Source organism: Thermobia domestica, chromosome 15 (assembly GCF_964235325.1).
Source record: "Thermobia domestica chromosome 15, izTheDome1.hap1.1, whole genome shotgun sequence".
NCBI classification, from domain to species: domain Eukaryota; kingdom Metazoa; phylum Arthropoda; class Insecta; order Zygentoma; family Lepismatidae; genus Thermobia; species Thermobia domestica.
The window spans coordinates 12,099,686-12,122,717 of record NC_137468.1 but is presented as its reverse complement, the minus strand read 5'-3'; the positions used below and the strand labels follow the sequence as shown (position 1 = coordinate 12,122,717).

The 23,032-nt window shown below is 37.3% G+C and overlaps 1 protein-coding gene and 1 non-coding gene across 5 annotated transcripts in view; both read right to left on the bottom strand.

The window, feature by feature from the left end:
* The window catches only part of Pitslre (cyclin dependent kinase 11B pitslre), a 172,071-nt gene that overhangs the window by 129,140 nt on the left and 19,899 nt on the right, over positions 1–23,032 (bottom strand). For all 4 annotated transcript variants that reach the window (XM_081741325.1, XM_081741329.1, XM_081741326.1 and 1 more), the window contains exon 4: positions 20,655–20,917. In XM_081741325.1, the coding sequence (XP_081597451.1) occupies positions 20,655–20,917 (263 nt within the window). The remainder of the gene's footprint in view (positions 1–20,654; positions 20,918–23,032) is intronic.
* On the bottom strand, positions 11,706–11,777 carry TRNAR-CCU (transfer RNA arginine (anticodon CCU)). Its single transcript has one exon. It is a non-coding gene; the product is annotated as a tRNA-Arg (tRNA).

The window sequence follows — 23,032 nt, the reverse complement described above, 5'->3', positions numbered from 1 at the left end:
AGAATAGTTCTGATTTGTCACAGAATAAAGACAGAAGTCATGAACGGTCTTCAAGAAAATATTCCTTTCTCATGCAATACAGCACTGAATTTTGTCAGCGCGAATGAAGGCGGGTATCCGCTCTGGAATCTGAGCACCAGAACTGACCACAGTGTTCCCCCATGTTGAGGTTTGGGAATTGGTTGGGCTAGCGAAGGTGTAGTTCATCTCAATGATCAGGGAATCACGCATCAACAGCTTTAATAGTGTGAAATGACACAATGTTAACTTGGGAAATTGCGTTATTGACCGAAAATAACACTTGGACTATCTAAAAATGTTCACGTAACTCCTGGCAGAAAATTGTTTTAGGAGCGTAGTCAAAGGACCCAAGGAAAACCCAGAAATTCGAGTCGATTTTGAGTTTAACATCCCGTTCAGCAGCGAGGCTATATGAGACGTGGACCTACTGATTAACGTGGAATCCGAACCACATGAGCTCCCGCCGGGAATCGAACCCGGGTCTCCCACGCCAAAGGCGCGTACGCTAACCGCTTAGCCACGGAGGAGCTCAAACCCAGAAATTGAGGCCCATAACATCACAGTTCCAGAGTAGGGTGGAGAAAATTCGGAGCATAAGCTTCTTTGGGTGTCAACTAACGTAAATACCGTTGTCGTTGGAAATAAGAGGAAAGAGAACTCCTCACTTTATATTAAAGCACTTCCAATCATCGGCGGGTTCACTTTGCACCTTCTTGGTGTCATTTCTGGCGTGCTAAAACGTTGCTGACGGTGATCGTTATTTGCGGTTTGGAACCCGATCGCGAATATTCAGATTACGTCACTCGCGTCGAATTGAGATTGTCATAACAAGCTGTCTCACGCACTGATTTAGTTCCCTCTACGCCCGTTGCTGACAATCCTCTTCAATGACTGGCAATTCCTGTCGGTAAGACTTCGCTTCTGTGTACTATTACTCTTCACAAATGTTTTACCGTGATTTCTATAGGCCATCATAGCCTTGGATACTGTCCTTAGGATACAAACTTAAAGAGGTTTCCCATTTTGCATAACCACCGTCCACCCGCTTTAACATTCGTCTCCGTTCTATCTTTCCTGGCGTGCTACAAACGATCATCTAACACACCACTAACAACGGGCAGGTGTTGAATAGTTTCCTCAATGTTAAAACGCAGAAGTGTTTCCATTATTTTGGTAACTATCTGTATGTATGTATATATGTATGTAAGTAACCATTTTGTTTGTAAGTATTTTCCATTTATGTTAACTACAACCTTTCTCCCCACTACAAAGTCACGAACATGACAAGCTAGGTTCATGGCACTTACCAGACATGTTACATCTTCTCCACAGTTTCACTGTCACATCACATTTCTTCCCGAACTTGCCGTCTCAAATAGGCTTTCAATGTTACGGAAGTCCTGACTTGTGTTTGTAAACCACTCTTCCAAAGGAGGAATGACCTTCTCGCTCGAAGATAAATCTATCTCACCTGCATCGATTTCTTCAAATAGAAGAAGAGATGTCTGAAGGTGCCAGGTCAAGCTAATAAAACGGATAAGGCATTTAGGTTTTCCCAGTCTTCTGAGAATGGAAGCTTATCATCCACGAAGATGTAAACCTTTGGTTAATTATTATCTTCAACATCAAACGAAGAATTTCCAGTAAGTTTCGATAATATTTTCTAGTAATAATATGTTCAGATTTCACGTAATCTACTCGACAAAATCATTCGCAACCTCAAAAGATTGAGAGAATCACTCCTTGTTGTTCTTGAGAGAAGTGACGTGGAAACTTTCCTTTAGGGTCATGTCTTCGTTTTAGAATAATAGTGCGCAACCAATGTTAGTCCAGCGTCAACAGCCTGTGAAAAAATGCATTTCTATTCTTCTCAAATCGCCAACATGATATGTGAACATATCATCTTTGGTCCCTGTAACTTTGAGTGTAGAATCGCATAATGCACAAACTAGGCATATACTCTGGAAAAATCCATATATTCATGAAATATCCTGTAGATGTAAGAACTTGATTACACTTAGATATTCGAATTTTAGCACGATATTACACCATTTTGACTGTCCTTTCTCTGGATTAAACGCGTCCGTAAGACAAAGACAGTACGATTAAGCTTTACACATACGTACAATATTACATATAGTTGTATAAATTGACTGGACTATTAAGAATATCTGTTTAAAGGTTTACCACGTTAATATAAGCAATAGCCAAATTTACAGTTGACCTTGAACGCTGCTCTCACGTCGATCACTCACATTCAACGACGCTGCCAGCAATCTGATGCGAAAATTAGCTTCAAATGATATACATACAAGGAACTTCTGTTTCAATACGATGATTAAAGATTGTAGAAAATATTTCTCTAAGGTAACAGTGAAATTTCTGGATATAAAATTTACTAATGCAAAATAAAGATCGAACGCGTATAATGTTGTGCCATGGTAGTAGTAAGAAGCATCCATGAGTTTTCTGTTATTTCATAGAGGCAGCGCCAGAGTTTATATATATATATATATATATATATATATATATATATATCCAGTGGCGGATCTAAGGGGGGCTATAGGGGCTATAGCCTCCCCCCCTTGACGCTCAGATATACACTGGATAAAATGGGCTTAAATCCTGCTTTACACTGGATAAAACGGCAAAATAAGGTTTAGCCCCTCCCTTGATCATACCCTGGATCCACCCCTGTATATATATATATATATATATATATTTACGTAGCCTCTGTTACCTTACACATTGTTGAAGGAACTATTAATAACAACTTTGTCATGCAAAAGAGTCGATTATAAATACTACAAAGTTTCATTCAAATGTGACAAAAAAAACATAATAATAATAATAATAATAATAATAATAATAATAATAATAATAATAATAATAATAATAATAATAATAATAATACTGTATCTATTGAAACTAAAATTTACTCCAAAGCCTCTCATCCATCTCAGTGTTAGGAAAAAATTGACTCGTGAGTTTAAGTTAGTTTATGTACTCTGTGCGGCTGCATAATAATAATAATAATAATAATAATAATAATAATAATAATAATAATAATAATAATAATAATAATAATAATAATAATAATAATAATAATAATAATACTGTATCTATTGAAATTAAAATTTACTCCAAAGTCTCTCATCCATCTCAGTGTTAGGAAAAAATTGACTCGTGAGTTTAAGTTAGTTTATGTACTCTGTGCGGCTGCATAATAATAATAATAATAATAATAATGTATGATTGAGCACTTGCGTGCTGCAATGTATATAAGTGGTCAATACGTGTGGTCTCGAGTTCAATTCCCCGCTAGGACATAACTTTCAATTCTCACCTAGTACTGTGATGCAATGCGGGATCTACTACAATCAATCCATTTATATAATATTTAAATGCCACCACTGCTGCTCAGAAATTATATTTCAATCCGAAGCAGAGTCATAAGAATACAGCTACACACACAAACTTCGTATGAAATAAAGCTTACGAGATTTATGTCAAATTTTGCACGCATAATATTAAACATATGGACTTACCAATACTGCAGACTTAGTATGATTACTGGGTATAGTACATCTCACAACATTCAGGCAAACGAGGCGGAACATAACAGTGAAAATTACACTTTTTCCTCTGTTCTCTACTAAAACACATAACACACTTTGTTTATTAAAGTTTAACGTCCACTTTGAGCCCCAAGGCTATATGAGACGTAAACCTATAGTTTAAGGTGGAATACAAACCACCGTAATGTGTTTAATGCTTTCCAAGGGCAATCGAACAAGGAGCCCGTGCATGCATCTAAACCGATCTCTATTTCGTACTGTATTTCTTATTTCCAGTAGAAAAACTGAAATGAAATCTTCAAGTTTTAGGTCCCAAAGTTATGCCGGCTAGACTAAAGGAGAGGGTAATGATGAGAAATGAATGAAAATGGTGGAATGATGAAACGAAAGAACCCTGAGAAAACCCGCGCACACGGCGTTTGTCCACCACAAAGCTCACTTGGCGCAAGCTGAGTCCAACCAAGGACCCCAGGGACCAGAGGTGAACGCTCTACCACTAAATCGCCGCGGCTTCATATTTTCAGTAGAAGTATATATGATAAAAATGAAGTGAAATCTTTTTTACGTCTCACTGTTATGCGGACTACGCTAAAGGAGATGGTGATGATGAGAATGAATGGCTGAATTGAGTTAATTTTGAGTTTAACGTCCTTTTCAGCAGCGAGGCTATATGAAACGAAACCTACTGATTAACGTTGCATCCGAACCACATGAACTCCGCAAGGAATCGAACCCGGGTCTCCCACGCCAAGGGCGCGTTCGCCAACTACTTAGCCACGAAGGAGCTCTTGAGAAATGAATGCAATGGTGAATTACAAAGAAAGTGGGAGGAAACAGGAGAACCCCGAGAAAACCCCACACACGGTGTTTGTCCACCACTAAGTTCACTTGGCGTGAGATGGGATCGAACCAGGGCCCCCAAGTACTAGAGGTAAATGCTCTACCACTGAGCCACAGCGGATAAAAAATGAAATGAAATCTTTGAGTTTTACGTCCCACGATTATGCCAGAGGAGACGGTGATGATGAGTAATGAATGAATTGGTGGAATGAAGATAGTGGGAGGAAACGGGAGAACCCCGAGAAACCCACGCACACGGTGTTTGTCCACCACAAAGTTCACTTGGCGGGGGCTGGGATCGAACCCGAGACCCCAAGCACCAGAGGTGAACGCTTTATCACTGAGCCACCGCGGCCCCCCACAGCGGATAAGTAGAAGTATATAATAAGATAATTGACCCATATGGTGTGCCTTTGTTTTCACATACAATTTTAATATTAATATACAAAGTTTACTTATAATAAAGTTAAACTACTACAATTACCCCATCCCGTCAAAAAAAAAAAAAAGAAAAGAAAAGAAAAGAAAAGAAAAGAAAAAGAAAAAAAGAAAAAAACACCATTACACACACTTGTAAGCAGAGAGAATTTCGAGAGAAGCAGTCAGTTCGGGAATCAGCGATAATTTCTAGCCAAATGAACCGAATAGAAAAAGACATTATAAACAAGGCTCCAAGAATAAGTACGATGATACGCAACATGCCTATAACGCATAATCTACTTACATTACCATTTGGCTGGCCATAGACCTCTGTAGGCTGTTAAAACCAGAATTTCTCAATATTTCTACTAAATATTGAGAGGTTCTGATTTTTACAGTCTACAGAGGTCTATGGCCAGCCAGACCTCCTACTGTGACTTGTTTATTACGTTTTGTTTTTAACAAAAAAGTTGTCAGTCAAAATAGGAAAACTTACCTTCGGAACTGACAAGCATATTCTTCTTTTCTTGACAAAAGAAAAAAAAATACGAATTAAAATAATTAATTCAACGTCCCACATGTCCTTTAGGCTACAGAAGACAGATGATTAACGAAATTCATTACACTAGTCGACAAAAAAAAAAAAAAAAAAAAAAAATACTTTTTCTCTGGTACACGGAAGAAAATACCTGATTCTAATAGAACTTTTCACGTAGAATTCGAATCTGCAATCAGCTTTCTCCATCACCCTCAGTTTTCCCGTGACAGAGGGATTTTCGGAAAATTTCCCCTCAAATTTCCCTTTTTTTAAAAACCATTTTCATACCTGTAGCTCGGGTACCCTTAGGTATATAAACACACAAATTATATTGTTTCAGGGCCGCCCACAGGGGGGATGTATGGCGCAAGCTGCGCCATTGAGAAAAATTTTTTTTTGGGGGGGGGATTTTAGTCTACTTTCGAACTAGCAATTTTACTGTCGGAATAGCATTAAAACACGATTTTGAGAAGCTAATTTTCAAAAATTTTCCGGGGTGAACCCCCGTACCCCCTGCTTCGATACTCGATGAATGAAGTATCGCGCAAGTAGCCGTATGAAAGGAAAGGTTGGTTCGTTTTAAAAGAGAAGGGCCGCCCACAGGAGGGATGAATGGCGCAAGTTGTGCCATCGAGAAATAAATTAGGGGGGGGATAAAAAAATTGGAGAAGAATTTTACTCTAATGTCGAATAAGTAATTTTGCTGTCGTCAGAATAACATTGGAACACGATGCGATTTTTTTTTTTTTTTTTTTTTTTTAATCTCGAGAATGAATTCCCCTACGCCCTGCTTAGAAACTCTATGAATGAAGTACCGCGCAAGTTGCTATATGAAAGGATGGCGCCAAGTTCTGGTGAACAACAGTTACAAACACTCAAGGAATCACTTTCAAATTTAGATTTGAAACTTGCCTATGTTGTCTGTTGAAAATTATAAAGTAAAAATGAAATGAAATCTGAGTTTTACGTCCCACGGTTATGCCGGTTAGGCTAAAGGAGACGGTGATTATGAGAAATGAATGAAATGGTGGAATGAAGAAAGTGGGAGGAAACGGGAGAACCCCGAGAAAACCTACGCACAAGGTGTTTGTCCACCACAAAGTTCACTTGGCGGGGGCTGGGATCGAACCCCGGACCCCAAGCACCAGAGGTGAACGCTCTACCACTGAGCCACCGCGGCCCCAAATTATAAAGTAGTTTGACATAATTGTGAGCTAGTGGTAACGATACAGACAACAGCCAAGTTTCAAATCTAAATTTGAAGTGAGCCAGTTAGTGTTTGTAACTGTTGTCCACCAGAACTTGGCGCCTATTTTTGTGATTTCAATTCTTTTTAAGGCCACTCGTACCTGGCTCTTTTACAGAAATGTTTTCTGTTGGATATCACTTCTTTTTGTAGGCTAATTTCGAGGATAACATTTTCTTTTGGTATCAAACTCGATAACTTGTAACTTGCGTCTTACTTTTCATGTAAAAGGGAATTATATCAATATTTTGTAAAGAAAAAAATACTACTACTAATTGTAAAAAAAAAAAAAAAAAAAAGAATAACTGTGCCATACACAGTGTGTGTATAAGGATACCCTTCAATATCCTTATAGAACATATTTAGTATTGTACATTACCAAGACTACTAATACAAGTAATGCCATTTTTATAATTACTACTGCGCCTACTACTACTACAAGCATTCTACAATACTACTACAGGAAATAAAAAACAACAACAAAAATAACAATTACTAGTACTATAAAAACTACTGCTCCACTGGGCAATTGTTTTTAGAGGACTTGAATTTTGAGGAGGGAAGATATTATTAGTTTTTTGGGGGAGTGCGCCATCAGCTTTGGGGGGATGGGCACCCCTGGCTTGATTTATACTTAGTAAGCCCTCTAAGTTTCATAAGAATCGCATTATTCTTTCTAGAGAAATAAACATATTTATATAAAAGTATGCTATGTGTACTGTTCATTTTACAATATTCATTAGTGCAGATAAAATCACATATAACTTCCACGAAAATTACAATATAAGCACGGTTTATACCTCATTGGATTTGAAATAAAATATATTTTCAATGATGTATACACCGTGTCACCATTTTTTGTATGAGGGAATTTCTAGAGGGATTTTGTGGGAAATTCCCTCCAAAAAGTAGTTTACAAGATTTTTTTGTCAACTTGCTATTTGTATATAGTGATAGAGAGAGAGGAACTGCACTAAAACAAAATTTTATGTCTACTTAATGAATAATACAAAAGAAGTAAGTGGTATCTTCTTAATAAATGATCACTTACTTACCTTAATTAAAATGTTTTAGTTGTCGACTTTCGTCTGTTCTGGCTTCTGGAACATCTCTTTTGAGTGTCCAATAGTAATCAGCTAGCACTTGTGAACTCCACTTTGTCCCTGGTATCTCTTCTCCATGGAGGAAATGTCCTGATGAAAACATTCCCCATGCTCATCACTAACAACACCAAGGTTTTCAGGAAAGAAATCCAGGTGGGAGTCTAAAAAATGAACTTTAAGGGACATGTTGTAACCCATTTCTTTGAATGATTGCCAGAAATCACTCACAATTTCACGGTAATTTGGCACTTTCTGGTTTCCTAAAAATTCTCTGTTAAACATTTAAATGAATACCAAGCTGCTTTCTCAACCGGAGTTAAGAGATCCTCAAATTTTTGGTCACGAATCAAACATCTTATTTGGGGGCCTACAAAAATCCCTTTCTTGATTTTAGCGTCACTAACCCGAGGAAATTTTTCCTTGAGGTAACAATTCCTGCATTACTTTTGTCCACTGCCTTAACAAAGTTTTTGAAGAGCCCCAACTTTATGTGAAGAGGAGGCAGAATTATCTTATCAGGGCTCACCAGTGAGGAATAAACAACATTCTCCAGGAGTTAATACACCAGGAGTTAATACACGCTTTGGCCATTCCTTTTTGATGTAATGTTCCGCTTTGTTCCTGCTGTCCCATTCACAGAGGAAACAACAATATTTCACATAAATTAAACATAATTTTCTTACAAGGCTGTCTGTATTCTTTATTATAAATTAATGAGAAATGTAACAGTTTCGGAAGTATATCACTTCCTTCTTCAGACTACTATTTCAACTGAAATCATAGATAACATAACATAATTTGTTATCTCTACCAATCAAGAATCATCTTTTTCATTAAAATTCAAAATATATTTTGAATTTTAATGAAAAAGATGATTCTTGATTGGTAGAGATAACAAATTATGTTATGTTATCTATGATTTCAGTTGAAATAGTAGTCTGAAGAAGGAAGTGATATACTTCCGAAACTGTTACATTTCTCATTAATTTATAATAAAGAATACAGACAGCCTTGTAAGAAAATTATGTTTAATTTATGTTTAAGATGGACACAAGGCCTTTTTATAAAAATAACAATATTTCGTATAACCAGGCTGCAAACCCATTAACAAAGAAATAACTTTTAAATCACAGCAAACGGTCCACTTGTATTTCTCATACCAATTCTTTCTAACACTATTTTGATATTTTCATAGGTTTCCTTTATATTAGTTGCATAAGCCAAAGGCATTGAAGGAAATTTGTTGCCATTGTGCAAAAGGACAGCCTTCAAACTAGTTTTGGAAGAGTCAATACACAATCTCCACTCTGTACTTATTTGTGCATGTCCAAGTGTATCTATCACAGCACAGACATTATTACAATACATTAAGTCATTTTCTTGAGAATAGTAGTTTTGAAACTCTGTATGACGGTTTCGAAAAATACACACTTTAGTGTCACGATGGAGCAAATTCCAGCCTTTAAGTCTAGAAGCAAGAAGTTCTGCCTGTATCTTGGAGAGTTTTAAATCCCATGCGAGGTAATTTAGTTCACCTTGAGCTATCAGATGGGGATCCAATGTAGATGTGCTTCCTACATAAGTAGGATCATCTTCTTCATTTAGAACTTCAGTAGTTGCCTCAAGTACGTAATCCTCATTTGCCGTAAGATGAGCAGGAGGTACTGGTACAGGTAATTCTGCACTGTGTGGAATTGGCCTAATTGCTGATGGCAAATTAGGGTACTGTACTGTGTGCTTAGATTTACTGGTTATTCCTTTTATCTGTGTCGTACAAAAGTAGCAGTTTGAATAATGATCTTTTGGTTCCCTTCAGATCATTGGTACTGCGAAGTTCATGTTTCGTTCACCATTTGCCCACCCAGTCAGACATTTCACGCAAGTACAACAAATGTAGTGAGGAGTCCAATTCTTATCTTGGTCTCCTACATAGCAACCAAAATATAACTGATAACACTTCCTCACAAGTGGAGTAAAACATCGACGTTGCGATTTAAATGTCAGCTCCCCACATACATAACAGAAATTGTTCGGGTGATTTACACACTTCCTCGGCATCTTGTAAGGTATCACACACACATACACACACGAATCTACACTCCATCAATCATGAAGCAGCACAAACGTAATCTAACTCAGTGCATCACCACACAACACAATCTATTCGAACTCCACAAACACTTTAACTTACACGCGGCCACATCTAAAACACTTCCAGTTTGGACCGTCACTCAACGCTACTAACAGTCATCAGGCTACGTGAGTTATTTTTTTTATGCATTGTTGCCAGATCAAAATATTAAAAAGTGAATTTTTTCCCACAGAAAGCATGCATGTATTTGTGCTTGTATTTGAGTATCCATCTATGTGCCGACAATAATAAGTCAACGTTAGTTTTTTGTGGTTGGTAAAAGTCTTGCATAGTATATTCTTTATTACCTATAAATAGACACAATAGTTTATATCTCTATACAGAATAATGTGATTCACATGAAATTAGCATTATTTATTAAGTAGACATAAAACTATGTTTTAGTGCAGTTCCTCTTTTTGTATCACTATATACAAATAGCAAGTTGAGACAAAAAAAAACAAAAAAAATCTTACAAACTACTTTTTAGAGGAAATTTCCAACAAAATCCCTCTAGAAATTCCCTCATACAAAAATGGCGACATGGTGTACACACTATTGAAAATATGTTTTATTGGAAGTCCAATCAGGTATAAACCGTGCTTATATTGTAATTTTCGTAGAAGTTATATGTGATTTTATCTGCACTAATGAATATGGTAAAATGAACAGTACACATAGCATATTTTTATATAAATATGTTTATTTCTTTAGAAAGAATAATGCGATTCTTATGAAACTTAGAGGGCTTACTAAGTATAATTCAAGCTAACACACAATACAATTTGTGTGTTTATATACCTAAGGGTACCCGAGCTACAGGTTAAAAAAAAAAAGGAAATTTGAGGAGAAATTTTCCGAAAATCCCTCTGTCAGGGGGAAACTGAGGGTGATGGAGAAAAACTGATTGCAGATTCGAATTCTACGTGAAAAGTTCTATTAGAATCAGGTATTTTCATTTCTGTGCCAAAATCTTGTTGATTAGTGTTATGAAAGAACTGGGCGAATGGTAGTGTGGGAGGAAACAGAACACCGAAAAAGAAACTGTGCTGTCCATCACAAACTCATATGGCCTGGGATAGAATAAAGGTCTCCTCGCAGCAGACGTTCTTTTCTTCATGTTTGTCTTCTAATAATGATGATCTTTTTTAATATAAATTAGAAAAAAAAAATATTGAAGAGAGAAACAGAAGTTCGAGCCATATTGATAAACAACAGAAAAAGATTTTTTTTTTTCCCATGAGTTTGACAAATGCTGCATCTGATTGAAAATTAGTACGTGGATCGTTCAATATATAAGTTTCCCTAAACTGTAAAAAATTTATTTTCTACGATACATTTGTAGGCGGGTTCTCTCTCACTTTTTCACATAATCACCATTAAGATCCAGGCATTTGTCTTACCGTTGCACCAATTTGTGCAAACCCTTTGCAACAAATCTGGGATCTGGCCATTAGGCACTCCCCTCATGCACTTCACTCCATCATCAGTTAACAGGAGACGAGCTCGCTTATGTTGAATCTGAAATCTTCTCCAAGGAAACGCAAGTCGACATACAACGATATGTTGTATTTTTAATTGTATTCTTTGGGCAAAATGTGTGATGATCTTTTCTATAAAATATGCACTAGCCAGCTAGGTTAAAAAGAAGAAGAAAAAGGAAATGAAATTAAATCTTTAGTTTTACGTCCCACGGTTATGCCGGCTAGGCTAAAGGAGACGGTGATGATGAGAGATGAGTGAAATGGTGGAATGAAGAAAGTGGGAAGAAACGGGAGAACCCCGAGAAACCCCACGAGCACGGTGTTTGTCCACCACAAAGTCCACACGGCGCGAGCTGGGATCGAACCAGGGACCCCAAGCACAGGAGGTCAACGCTCTACCACTGAGCCACCGCGCCCCCAAAAGAAGAAGAAAAAGGAAACTTATCTTTGTTATAAATCAGTGTATGTTTGTTGTTTATATTTCACCAAGACGATGTGTTTATATGTTACTATGGAAACAGAAGCAAGGTTAGATCTAATGTCAACTACCTTTTAAGGTTCATAAAAGTTTTTTATAAAAAGAAAGTGTACAATAAACGACATTTTGCATTATGTCGATTTAGTTTACTCATTGTGGCTCAATTAAGATAATATAATGTTAGAATCACGACAATAAAACGAAAATAATTACAGTTATAGACATAAGCTACCTGGTCTCTTCTTCCTAGCGATAACACCCACCACCCCCACTCAGCACGCAAACAAGACAAAATCAAAGAATGAAGATGGAAACGGCTGCCCCACTCTCCTTATGGCTTGAATTTAGCACCGAGTTACTTTCATCTTTTTCCGGCGTTAAAGTCTGCATTGTTAGGTGAACGTTTCGAAACAGATGAACAAGCGGAATGCGAGGAGAGCTAAATAGCCAAAGCCCTAATTTTCTGCAAACGGTTTGGGCAAATTGGTGCAGAGGTGAGACAAATTTATGAATCTCAATGGGAAATATGTGGAGAAGTTAGGTAGGATCCACGTATACATTTTTATATAATTTACAAATGAATCTTAAAAAATAATTTTTTATAGCTTAGAGAAATTATTGAACGACTCACGTACATAAAAAAAAATAGTCAGAAGACTTAGTCAGCACCTCGTTAACGACATATCTTCTCAGTGTCACACATACTATATCGGTTATTCTAAAAATGGCGCCCACGGACAACAGAGTGCTATTCTGCAGGTCAAAATAAAGCAAAAAATATATGTAATTGTATATCTTTCAGGTCCTCCCTTGGAGACGCAAATTACACTATGTGGCAACGTCTCAGCTAAAGAACCATAGAATAGATCTACCAATAAATCAAATAGATCCATCGACTTTTTTCAGATGGTAGTAAAGTTCGATAGATGTTGACACTAGCATTGCTTATTAGTGTAACAATGGCTGTAAATGCTTGATGGATTCGTAGAGCAATTCTAATGGCTCCAAGTTATTTGCAGCCTTGTCACATTGTTAAATTTTAATTCCCCATAACGGCTGACGGAGAGTATGCCACTATATAGCATTTTAGCTTTATTTTGACTTAACGAATATCGCTGTGTTGTCCGTGGGCGCTATTTTTAGAACACACGATATATGTAAGACCATATGTAGTGATTTCAGTATTGGTTAATTGATCATTTTAAATATCAGTTCTATATACAGGACTAGCATAAATGATTCATTCACTTTGAAAACGCTATATTTTCTATAGTGTTACACGTACACACACGAAAGATATATGAAAAGGACCACAAACTCACCAAGTTTATACACCCTCTACAGATGTTCAATATGTTCCCCTTTGGTGACATGACACATATCGAAACGATACTCGAACTCATTCCATACATTTTGTAGCATAGTCCTGTCATTTGTCTGCACTGCAGCACTGATGTGTTCTTTGAGATCGACTAAGATTGCGGTGGTGGAGATATGTAAACAAGGTTCTTAACGTACCCCCACAGGAAGAAATCACAGGACGTTAAATCAAAGATCAGGGAGGCCAGGTGCTTCTCCTTTTACACAAGCAACTAGAGTCCTGGAATTGCTGATACCACCGCAAAATGCTTTGTTTACATGGCGGTTCTTATCCATACTCTCTTCTGACAGTGCGATGCAAAGCTATAACAAACAAACATCTGGCATATTCAGGTACACAAAACTCTGTTCTTGATTTCCCTGCATTTTCGACAGGTACTAACCTCGTACTGCTACTCTGCCACTTTTGAAAATATAGCCTTTTCAAAACGAATGAATTATTTATACTAACCCTGTAATATTGGTAATACATGAGCATTAATGGAACTGCACTTTCTTGCTTCAACTCATGTTTCAAAAATTCTCTTTTCAAGATCCACAAATGTGTTACACCTACAAATACAAGTTTATATCCTTTGAATGCAGGCACGTAGCCAAGGGATGGGTCCGGGGGGTCCATATCCCCCCCCTTCAGAACCAGAAATGTAAAAAATTAAGGAATGATGAAACAAAAAGAAACGAGAAAAAGACAAATCAGCGTTATAAATATAAAGCTACAACGCTAGCTACAGCAAGCGTTTGGTTGCTCTTTCTTATGAGAAGTTTTGTATGGAGGAAACCGGGAGGGGGGTCAAGTTGGAAATTGATATTATTGTTACGGAGCATTCTGAATTCCATCTATCTCTATGCTAATCCTATGGACTACAAATGATGATCGATAAAGCGGTTCGATCAGATAGACTCTCAGAAGAACTTAAAAAAACTCGGAAGATTATATATCTTTTTCAATACTATTGTTCATATTCTTTTACTCGAGATTCTTCATAGTTCGTTATTAAAATACCAAGATATCCTCATTTGCTTGTCCTAACAAACCAATATGGATAATTAGCAGTAAAATAGTTTAGATTGATCAAGCCCCTGGTGTGTAACCAGAGTATTTCGTGCCATGCCCCCCCCCCCCATTACGAAATCCTGGCTAAACAAACCAATATATATTTGCAGTAAAATAGTTTAGAATGATCGAGCCCCTAGTATGATAACCGCACTACTTCGTCACGGACCCTCCCTATTACGAAATCCTGGCTACGTGCCTGTTTGAATGTAATGAGACTTTGAGCTTCTATATTTGTACATTGAACCCACTCAATAACAGACATCGACGGGACCTGATTATCTGTCAGTAAATGAGAGATTACACTAAGTTAAATTACTTACAGTGCATGAGATAATTATATGTAGTATATAGTAAAAACACTCGTTATAGGTATCAATATGAGCTAATATCGAAACCGTGTATTCAAATCGGATCACTGGGGAAACGAGAGGGAGAACGGATATCTGCAAAGAACCACAAATACCGCTAGGGAATATACTTATATGGAAAAAATGGCACGGTTATGCCGGTTAGACTAAACGAGACGGTGATGATGAGTGATGAGTGAAATGGTGGAATGAAGAAAGTGGGAGGAAACGGGAGAACCCCGAGAAAACCCACGCACACGGTATTTGTCCACCACAAAGTTCACTTGGCGGGGGCTGGGATCTATACTTATATGGACTGTGAAATATATTGCATATGATATTTTCTTCTCGAGTACATGTCATACTCCAGTAAAAATCTGTTAATTCATATACTAATTGTGTTAAAGTAAAAGATTGGAGGGTTGAATGTCAGAGTCGTCTAAGCGTTTTATTATTATTATTATTATTATTATTATTATTATTATTATTATTATTATTATTATTATTATTATTATTATTATTTATGTATTTATTCAGTTAGTTATGTTCACAAACCAACCCTGGATGCAATTTTTTTGCCCAAGGAGATATTAACCTATAGGGAAACATGATTCTTTCAGTGCTGGAAGGGCGGTGATTTCTTGTTACGCTGTTAAACTTTATGAGAAAACTGGATTTTAAGTCCAATTTTTCTCGAATGTGGCACATAGGTTACTCTAGTACTCAACCCTTTAAATATGTATGAATTGTTAATAATTTCTCTCCGTTATGATAAAGTTACAAAAACATTAGGAGTAAAGAAGACTGTCCATGTTCGACACGGGAAGGTTCTGTCCCGTAATAATACAAATCGTTGCTGCGCCTTCAGAAATCACTGTTCCCTTTGCTTGAACCAAAACAAACAAACAAACAAAAATCCATATTGTGGAGGTGCCTGTTAAGAGAGATTTCAGTTAATGAACTTAATGCAAGGCTTAAAAACATTCAAAGGATGATTTAAAGTATTCGCAAAATTTTAAGGAAACGAAGTTTTGAAATAAATAGAGCAACATCTCGTAGAGGGTTTCAATGCAGTGTTGCCATGCACACACAAATGAAACCGCATAGTAGAAGTAACACATTTGTACGTCCCCATCAGAGAGTAGACAAGTATGAGAATTTTTCAACAATATGAGTTAGTTTTGAGATAATACAGGTGGAATGGAGTTAACTGTCGCTCTTGAAATCTCTAAAGCACAATTTCTCAGTCTGTTGAATATCAAAGATTTTAATCTATTGTAGCACAGAGTAGTCCAGTGGAAGCACGTAATTCCTATCTTTGCTCACGACGGCGCCACCAGCGGTATAACATTCACGCCCTTAAACAATGTGTACACTTAACTACTTACAGCAAGTTAAAGCAATGCCGCACAGCTAATTCATTGTATTAATTATTGTGAAGCACTTATTCACGGGTTCACCTCATTCACGAATTATACTGCAATAATATTTTCGAATTACAATTATTTATTTTGTGAATCTTTTGCGTGAAGACTGATTTTAGTCAAGTTAGAACTGAGTGTTGTTACAAAAATGTGTCAATATTTTGGGAACAGATTTCTTACATCAAAATAAGAAAGAAAAAAAAAGTTCATATGGACATGTGCTCGAAAGTGGATAGTTACGGAGTCATATGGTGCCGAAAATGAGAAACAAGTGAACTTTAGAAGTTCATAGCTCCACTATGGGACCTATCGTAGCCGGGTCAAGACATCACTGAGAAACTGGTAAGTAAATTATCCAAATATGCATGTTTAAGAATGATACAGTACTTGCATACCAATTTTTAGAGAGGTAGATGGACAGTGATCAAGTACTCCGAAACAGCCTCCCTGAAAATGATTGTGTAAGTACCGGAGATTCTGAAAGATTGATATTTGGATAGTTTACATATTAGTTCCTCAGTAATGTCTTGACCCGACTACAATCGATGGACCTGTAAAGTTCATTTCTTCACGTTTTTGGCATCCTATAACTGTGAAACTATGCACTTCCGACGACAATTCCATATGAACTTTTTTCTTATTTTATGTGAGCAATCTATTTCAAAGTATTGTGACAAATTTTTGTTAACACCTTCTATAGTTTTGCATTCGTTGAAACGTTTAAAAGAATTCATGCGCATAATTGCTGATACAACAGTCAAAGACGAGCATAACTCGAGGGTGAGGTGCTGTTATATGTTCAGATACGTTGAAATCTTTTTAAAGAATTTAATGCAAGTTGCTCAGAGTGGCGATAACTTGGAAGTGGAGCACCATCACGCACCATGGTAATATTAGAAAGAGAAGAGTCATGTCAGCCTCCTGGACCTTATGCAACATGAACTACACTGCAATTTTAAACTTTTCAGTGAGATAACTTACAAAGAGCGAAAAAAATGCCCTGACTGGACCGTGCCGATGCGTTAACCAGTACGCCACACAGTCTGCTTCCCAGAACAGCCAAACACTCCCTCACTCCTGCAGTCGGTGCTCTCTACTCAGACCACATGTCTGCCTTTTCAGTGAGATGCTTTTCCGCTCATGAAGGAAGGTGGATGAACCTATAAAATTGGGATCTAACGACTTGGTAGGTCTTCTCCAACGAGAAAATCAGTGAGTCACAGAATATTTCAAAGAACAGTTGCCTCAGAAATAAGAAAAGAGTTAAAGCGTTCATTTGAGATATCCTCAAGGAAGTTAATTTCTGGGTTAAATATACGAACAAGTTCGGAATAATAATAAGAAATTCAGAATATAAACATTTAAACTTTCATCGCTGATCTAAAGATATTCAGAATTATATTAATGAAAGGAGAAAATAACCAAATTTATTTACACACCAGATCCTTTGTACGTGCAAATTCAATAACACACAGAGAGTGAAAAAAAAAAAAAAATGAATTACTGGACCGAGAACTGAGATCTTCGACATACCGTACCGATGCATTACTCGTACCGATGCATTACCGCACCGTACCACTACGCCACCCAGCCCACTTTTCAAAACAACCAAACAATCTCTCTCATTCGTGTACTCCGTGCTCTCTACTCAGACCATATGGCTTGTATCACAGCCTACTAAAATTCCAAAATGAAATTTCGTGACTTTTTCGTGACCTTTTCTTTCCCAAACCACAAAATTTAGTAACATTCTCGAGAGTGATCTGGGTACGAACTGGGCCAAATTTTAATGCATGCGATAGAAGCGTGCTTCGCTTGCGTTTTGGTAGCGTCTAAAGCACACCACAGACATTTTTGGTGGTAAATTTTGACGTTTTATAGAACAAAATTTTCCAGTCTATACTTATATTTGTACAGATAAAAAAAAAAAAAAAAAAAAAAAAATCGTGACCCAAAGGCTAAATTTCTTGACTTTCATGACCATTTTCTGATTTCGTAACTTTTTTATGACTTTCGCGACTTTCGTGACCGATAGACACCCTGTTTCATAGCCGTCAAAAGGTGTTTTCAATATATGCACACTGGGTTGTAGAAGAACAATAGCTAGGCTGTGGTACAAGCCATGTGGTTTGAGTAGAGAGCACCGACTTCAGGAGTGAGAGAATGAAATGAAATCTTTGAGTTTTACGTACCACGGTTATGCCGGTTAGGCTAAAGGAGACGGTGATTATGAGAAATGAATGAAATGGTGGAATAAAGCAAGTGGGAGGAAACGGAAGAACCCCGAGAAAACCCACGCACACGGTGTTTGAGTGAGAGAATGTGTGGCTGTTTTGGTAAGGCGCACTGGGTAGCGAAGTAGTTAAAGCATCGGCACAGTATGATTGCAATCCCGGGTTCGAGCCCTAGTCCAGTCATTCACTTTTTCATTCTTTGTGTAATATTCAGAATTGTTAGGTTCATATGAACACCCCGCACTTCCCTTTGTAGTAACTAAACTCTATCAATAGTAAATGCTGAGTTACTCAAAATTAAATTCTTTTGTATAACGTTTTCGGGACGGCAAAATGGTAAAAGGCTTTCCTCCATACAAAAAAATTATTAACGCTTATCATCTGTTTTCCCACTAAATAACGAAATTGATTATGCGAATGTATTTGATCAATTACCTTTAAATAAATTGCTTGAGATTTTTAAATTGCGCGTCCTTAGCAACATCCGGTTTTGGAAGGATGGATCTCAATAGTAATAAGTCTCACAACGCAACCAGGGATTGATACCGGTGCAGTTGGCGGGTGCACAAAACCATCATGCAACACCAAATCTCTGCAAAGGCCATTTCTCATCACACTATTTCGCTTCCACGAGAGCTGATTACAGAACCATTGCACCTACCCCAGCTTCAAACTAAAGGATGTAACACACCAGCATAATGAAAAGGACTGAAAACTCATAGTCAGGCTATTTTTAACACTCACCTCCAGATTACCTGAGGACTGATCTTTGTGAATAAGCATCTGAAATATTTCAATGATTAACCAACCTTCTTCGGCAGCAACGAATTGCGAATTTTACAATTTTACACTGTTCTTAAATATTTAACTTATTAAACATTCTTAGAGTGTGCACCTGCTATGAATAAAATATTTAAGAAGCAATAAAAACATGTAAAATTCGCAATCTGTTGGTGCCAGAATAAGACGACCGATACAGATGATTATTCAGAAATATCTGTTCTCAGGGAATATGGAACCAAACCAAATCACGTGGCGCAAAGGTCCGATTTGTGAATCTGGGCCGCTCCATGCCGACTGTTAACGATTGGTGGAAGTATGTCCAACCTAGCAACGAACGCCGACGACGCCGACGTGGTCAGCGCGACGCGTCGCCGTATCGGCAGCTTCCTAGACCTAGTGGCCGTCACATCTTTTATTCACGTGCGTTCCCAGTTTTGCCTCATGACGCTGGGTGGACGCCGAAAATAGGAGAAGTACCGGCCGGGACTGAGCCCGGGATCCCGCGGCATGAGTCAAACGCTCTAGTCCTAGACTACGGTGTCTCCCGTATATGGAACCTGTAACGGTATTGTGTAATTTTTATACAATAATTTGTATTTACGGGCAAAATGTGCTTTTAAAATATGCATAAGCTGTCCAAAGGAAGAAGAAAAAATATAAAGAGAAATAGATGTAATTTCTTTTCTGTTATTATGATTGATGTTCTGTTGTAATAGTGATATGACATGTTTTGTAAGTCGTCATGGCAACGGAAAACATATAATATATAGAGAATCCATCTTGTGATATATATCCATGTACAATATTTAAAAGTGTGAAAATGTTTAATTTATTACGTACTACAATAAAAAAAAAGGGTAATATCTAAATGAAGTATTTAGATGGATTTTGATAAAACAGTAATCTAGATTATATAAATATACGGACTGAAGGCTATAACGACATATAAAATATGCAAAACAAGCATTAAGCTAATTACAAACTGGTGTTTTTCATATTAATACACATTTAGTGGTCGTTATAAACCAGTGTCGAAAAATAAAATCTTATGACTTGCGTCAGCGCAATTTTTCTCCTTCAACTTTTCCCTATTCAGTGCTATCAAGCTCTAATCCAGCCCCACCCCATACCTTTAACCCACTTTCCTATCCACTTAAAGGGTCTCCCCTACCTCTGCCAGTGTTGGAAATTGCTGAATTCTATTTCTATTTCTCTCTAAAAGAGATCTGAATTCCAAAATCTAAAATGCGATGAGCAAAGGATATTTTATACAATAACTCTGTAAATAGACTTCTGATATTCTAGCGCTTTCTTATAACACTCTTGAATGCATTAAGAGGATGCGTATAAAATTAATATGCACTTAACATTAAAAAAAAAGAAAAGAAAAAAAAAGAAAAAAGTACAATCTGAATTTAAGAAAATGAATGGTTCTGCTATAAATATTGGTCTCGAGACGTAAAACCCTTCTCACGTGGCGTTTTCCATATTCTGCTCGGGACAAATCAAAATCGAATTTCTTAATGTTACAATAGAATGAAAAATGCTGTAACACACGACAATAAAATTTTAAGAAAAAGCCACACTTACCAGCCAACAATAATCTTTCTTTCCTCTTCTCAGTTTCTATCCGTTCAGCTTTATCTTTGGCCGTTTCTTCTGGTACCGCCCGTCGTGTAGGCGCTTCCTTCGCTGGTCTCTCCACTTTAACTCTTTCGACTTTGGGTCTCTCGGTCGTTCGTCGCTCGTGTTTTTCTCGACTCAGTCGTCCACGTAAATCTTCTACCGGTCGTTCCTTCTCCCTTTCCCTACCCACATCTCTCTCCCGCTTGCTTCGGGCATCGCGTCTCTCCCTGGAAAGAAAAGCATCAAATGATATATAAAATTATGTTACTATAAATACAGAAATGAAATGAAGTGAAATCTTTAAGATTTACATCCCAAGGTTATGCCGGTTAGGCTAAAGAAGACGGTGATGATGAGAGATGAGTGAAATGGTGGAATGAAGAAAATGGGAGGAAACGGGAGAACCTCGAGAAAACCCACGAACACGGTGTTTGTCCACCACAAACACTATAAATACAGAGTGGCCCAATAGTAAGTATACACCCCTACATTGGTCAAATATAACATTCTGGTTTATAGGTTTATTTGCTTCGGCTGTTCCGAACTTAAGGTACTAGTAAAATGAGCTAATCAGTACGGTACTGTATACTTACTTTTGGGCTACCTTGCATAAAGACAAATTACTGATTGATGCAACGTATGGAATACATGCTTCAATATAACTAAAGTGCATGCCTATTTGTATTCTTTAATGCACACTTAGCTTTCCTATATTTCGGTTAAATACACGAGTAATCCTTTGAGGAGGATTAATCAGGCTTAATGAATGTTGTATATTGAGACCTTCCCATGCTCACTGTTTTAGCATCAGTGGACATTTCAATTTTTTATATAAAGTAACGTATTATTAGCTTGAAAAAATTTCCCTTACTATGTAAAAGGTAATCCAAACAATTGGCTCCCCCTACAATGATCATGTCGCACACCCGATGGAAGAGTGTCACAATTCAAAAAATCGAAATTTTGAGGTATCATCGCTCAAAAGAGAATACAGAGAGGGAAGCAAGCTATATCTGGTGGTATTTTCCCAGAAACGTAACTGAACAAATTAACCCCTAGATGGCAGAAATACCAATATTCCAGGGAGTGATCACTGTGACTTCCCACAAATGTGTATTTTTGACTTGTAACAGTCTTCTATCGGGTGTGCGATGTGTGTAAAATGCACGCCCACATTCATTACGTGTTGAAGATGTTATTTTTATTTTTCAGCCCTATGTAGAAGAATTATTTCGTTCACTAATCTTGATGTAACTTTCCGTCTTCTTAAAACCAATATGGATTAGTGGAGGTGTTTTATTTTTATTTTAATTTTTTTTTTTTTTTTTTTCATCATAGTGTGACTCGGGGAATGAGAAAGGAGGAGAAACGTAGAGAACCCAGAAAACCCACAAACACGATGCTGTCCACAACAGACTCATATCAGGGTGTTCAGACCATTTGGCGAAAAAAATCCCTAACTTTCCATAACCAAAGTTCCAGATTTCCCTGACCATTGCATAATTTAAAATAAGAAAAAAGAAAGAAATCCAGTCTCCACCTTCCCCATAGAAGGCCTTGTTCTCCCTTCATTTCTGTTTCTTTCGTTTACAATTTCCTTTAATCCAAAAAGAATGTAAATTTACAAACATATGCATTAGGCCGATTTCATAAATTCAATAACTGAACAAAGGACTTAAGTCGACTTTTCTCAGACCAAGCTGCAATTTCCATAACTTAACCTGATACATTTTTACTTCCTTGACTTTCCAGAATGTGGACACCCTGCATATGGACTGGGATCAAATCAAGATCCCTCGCATTAGAGATGAACAGTCTACCACTATGCCATCGTGACCCTCAACTCTCCTTAGTGTTATAAGTAGGATGATGATTTGTAAACGATGCTGTCATAACATATATACATACATACTTCAAATCAACTAACTAACCACTGGCACGACAGTTCTTTCTGGGTTTGAGCAGCTTGAACGCCATCTATTAGCGATCGATTGAACTGCGTCCAAACTAATGACGAACACGTGTTCAGTGCGTTACGTCGCTCTTACACGCGTATTACGAGCTTTCTGGATCGAGCAGCCGTCACGTTTTGTATTCACGACACTGGGTGGACACCGAAAATTGGGATGCACTGGCGGAAATCGAATCCGAGACCACGCGGACGTGAGTCCGACGCTCTAACCACCAAACTACGGAACCCCACGTTTCAAAATTGCATTAATAAATAATTAATCTTAAATTCCTGGGCTGTTTTATCGAGTTGTACAGTTAAACCACTAACGATAAATATCTTTTAAGCAAACAATGAGTGTCCTTTCACAAATATTATTAAATCCACATAT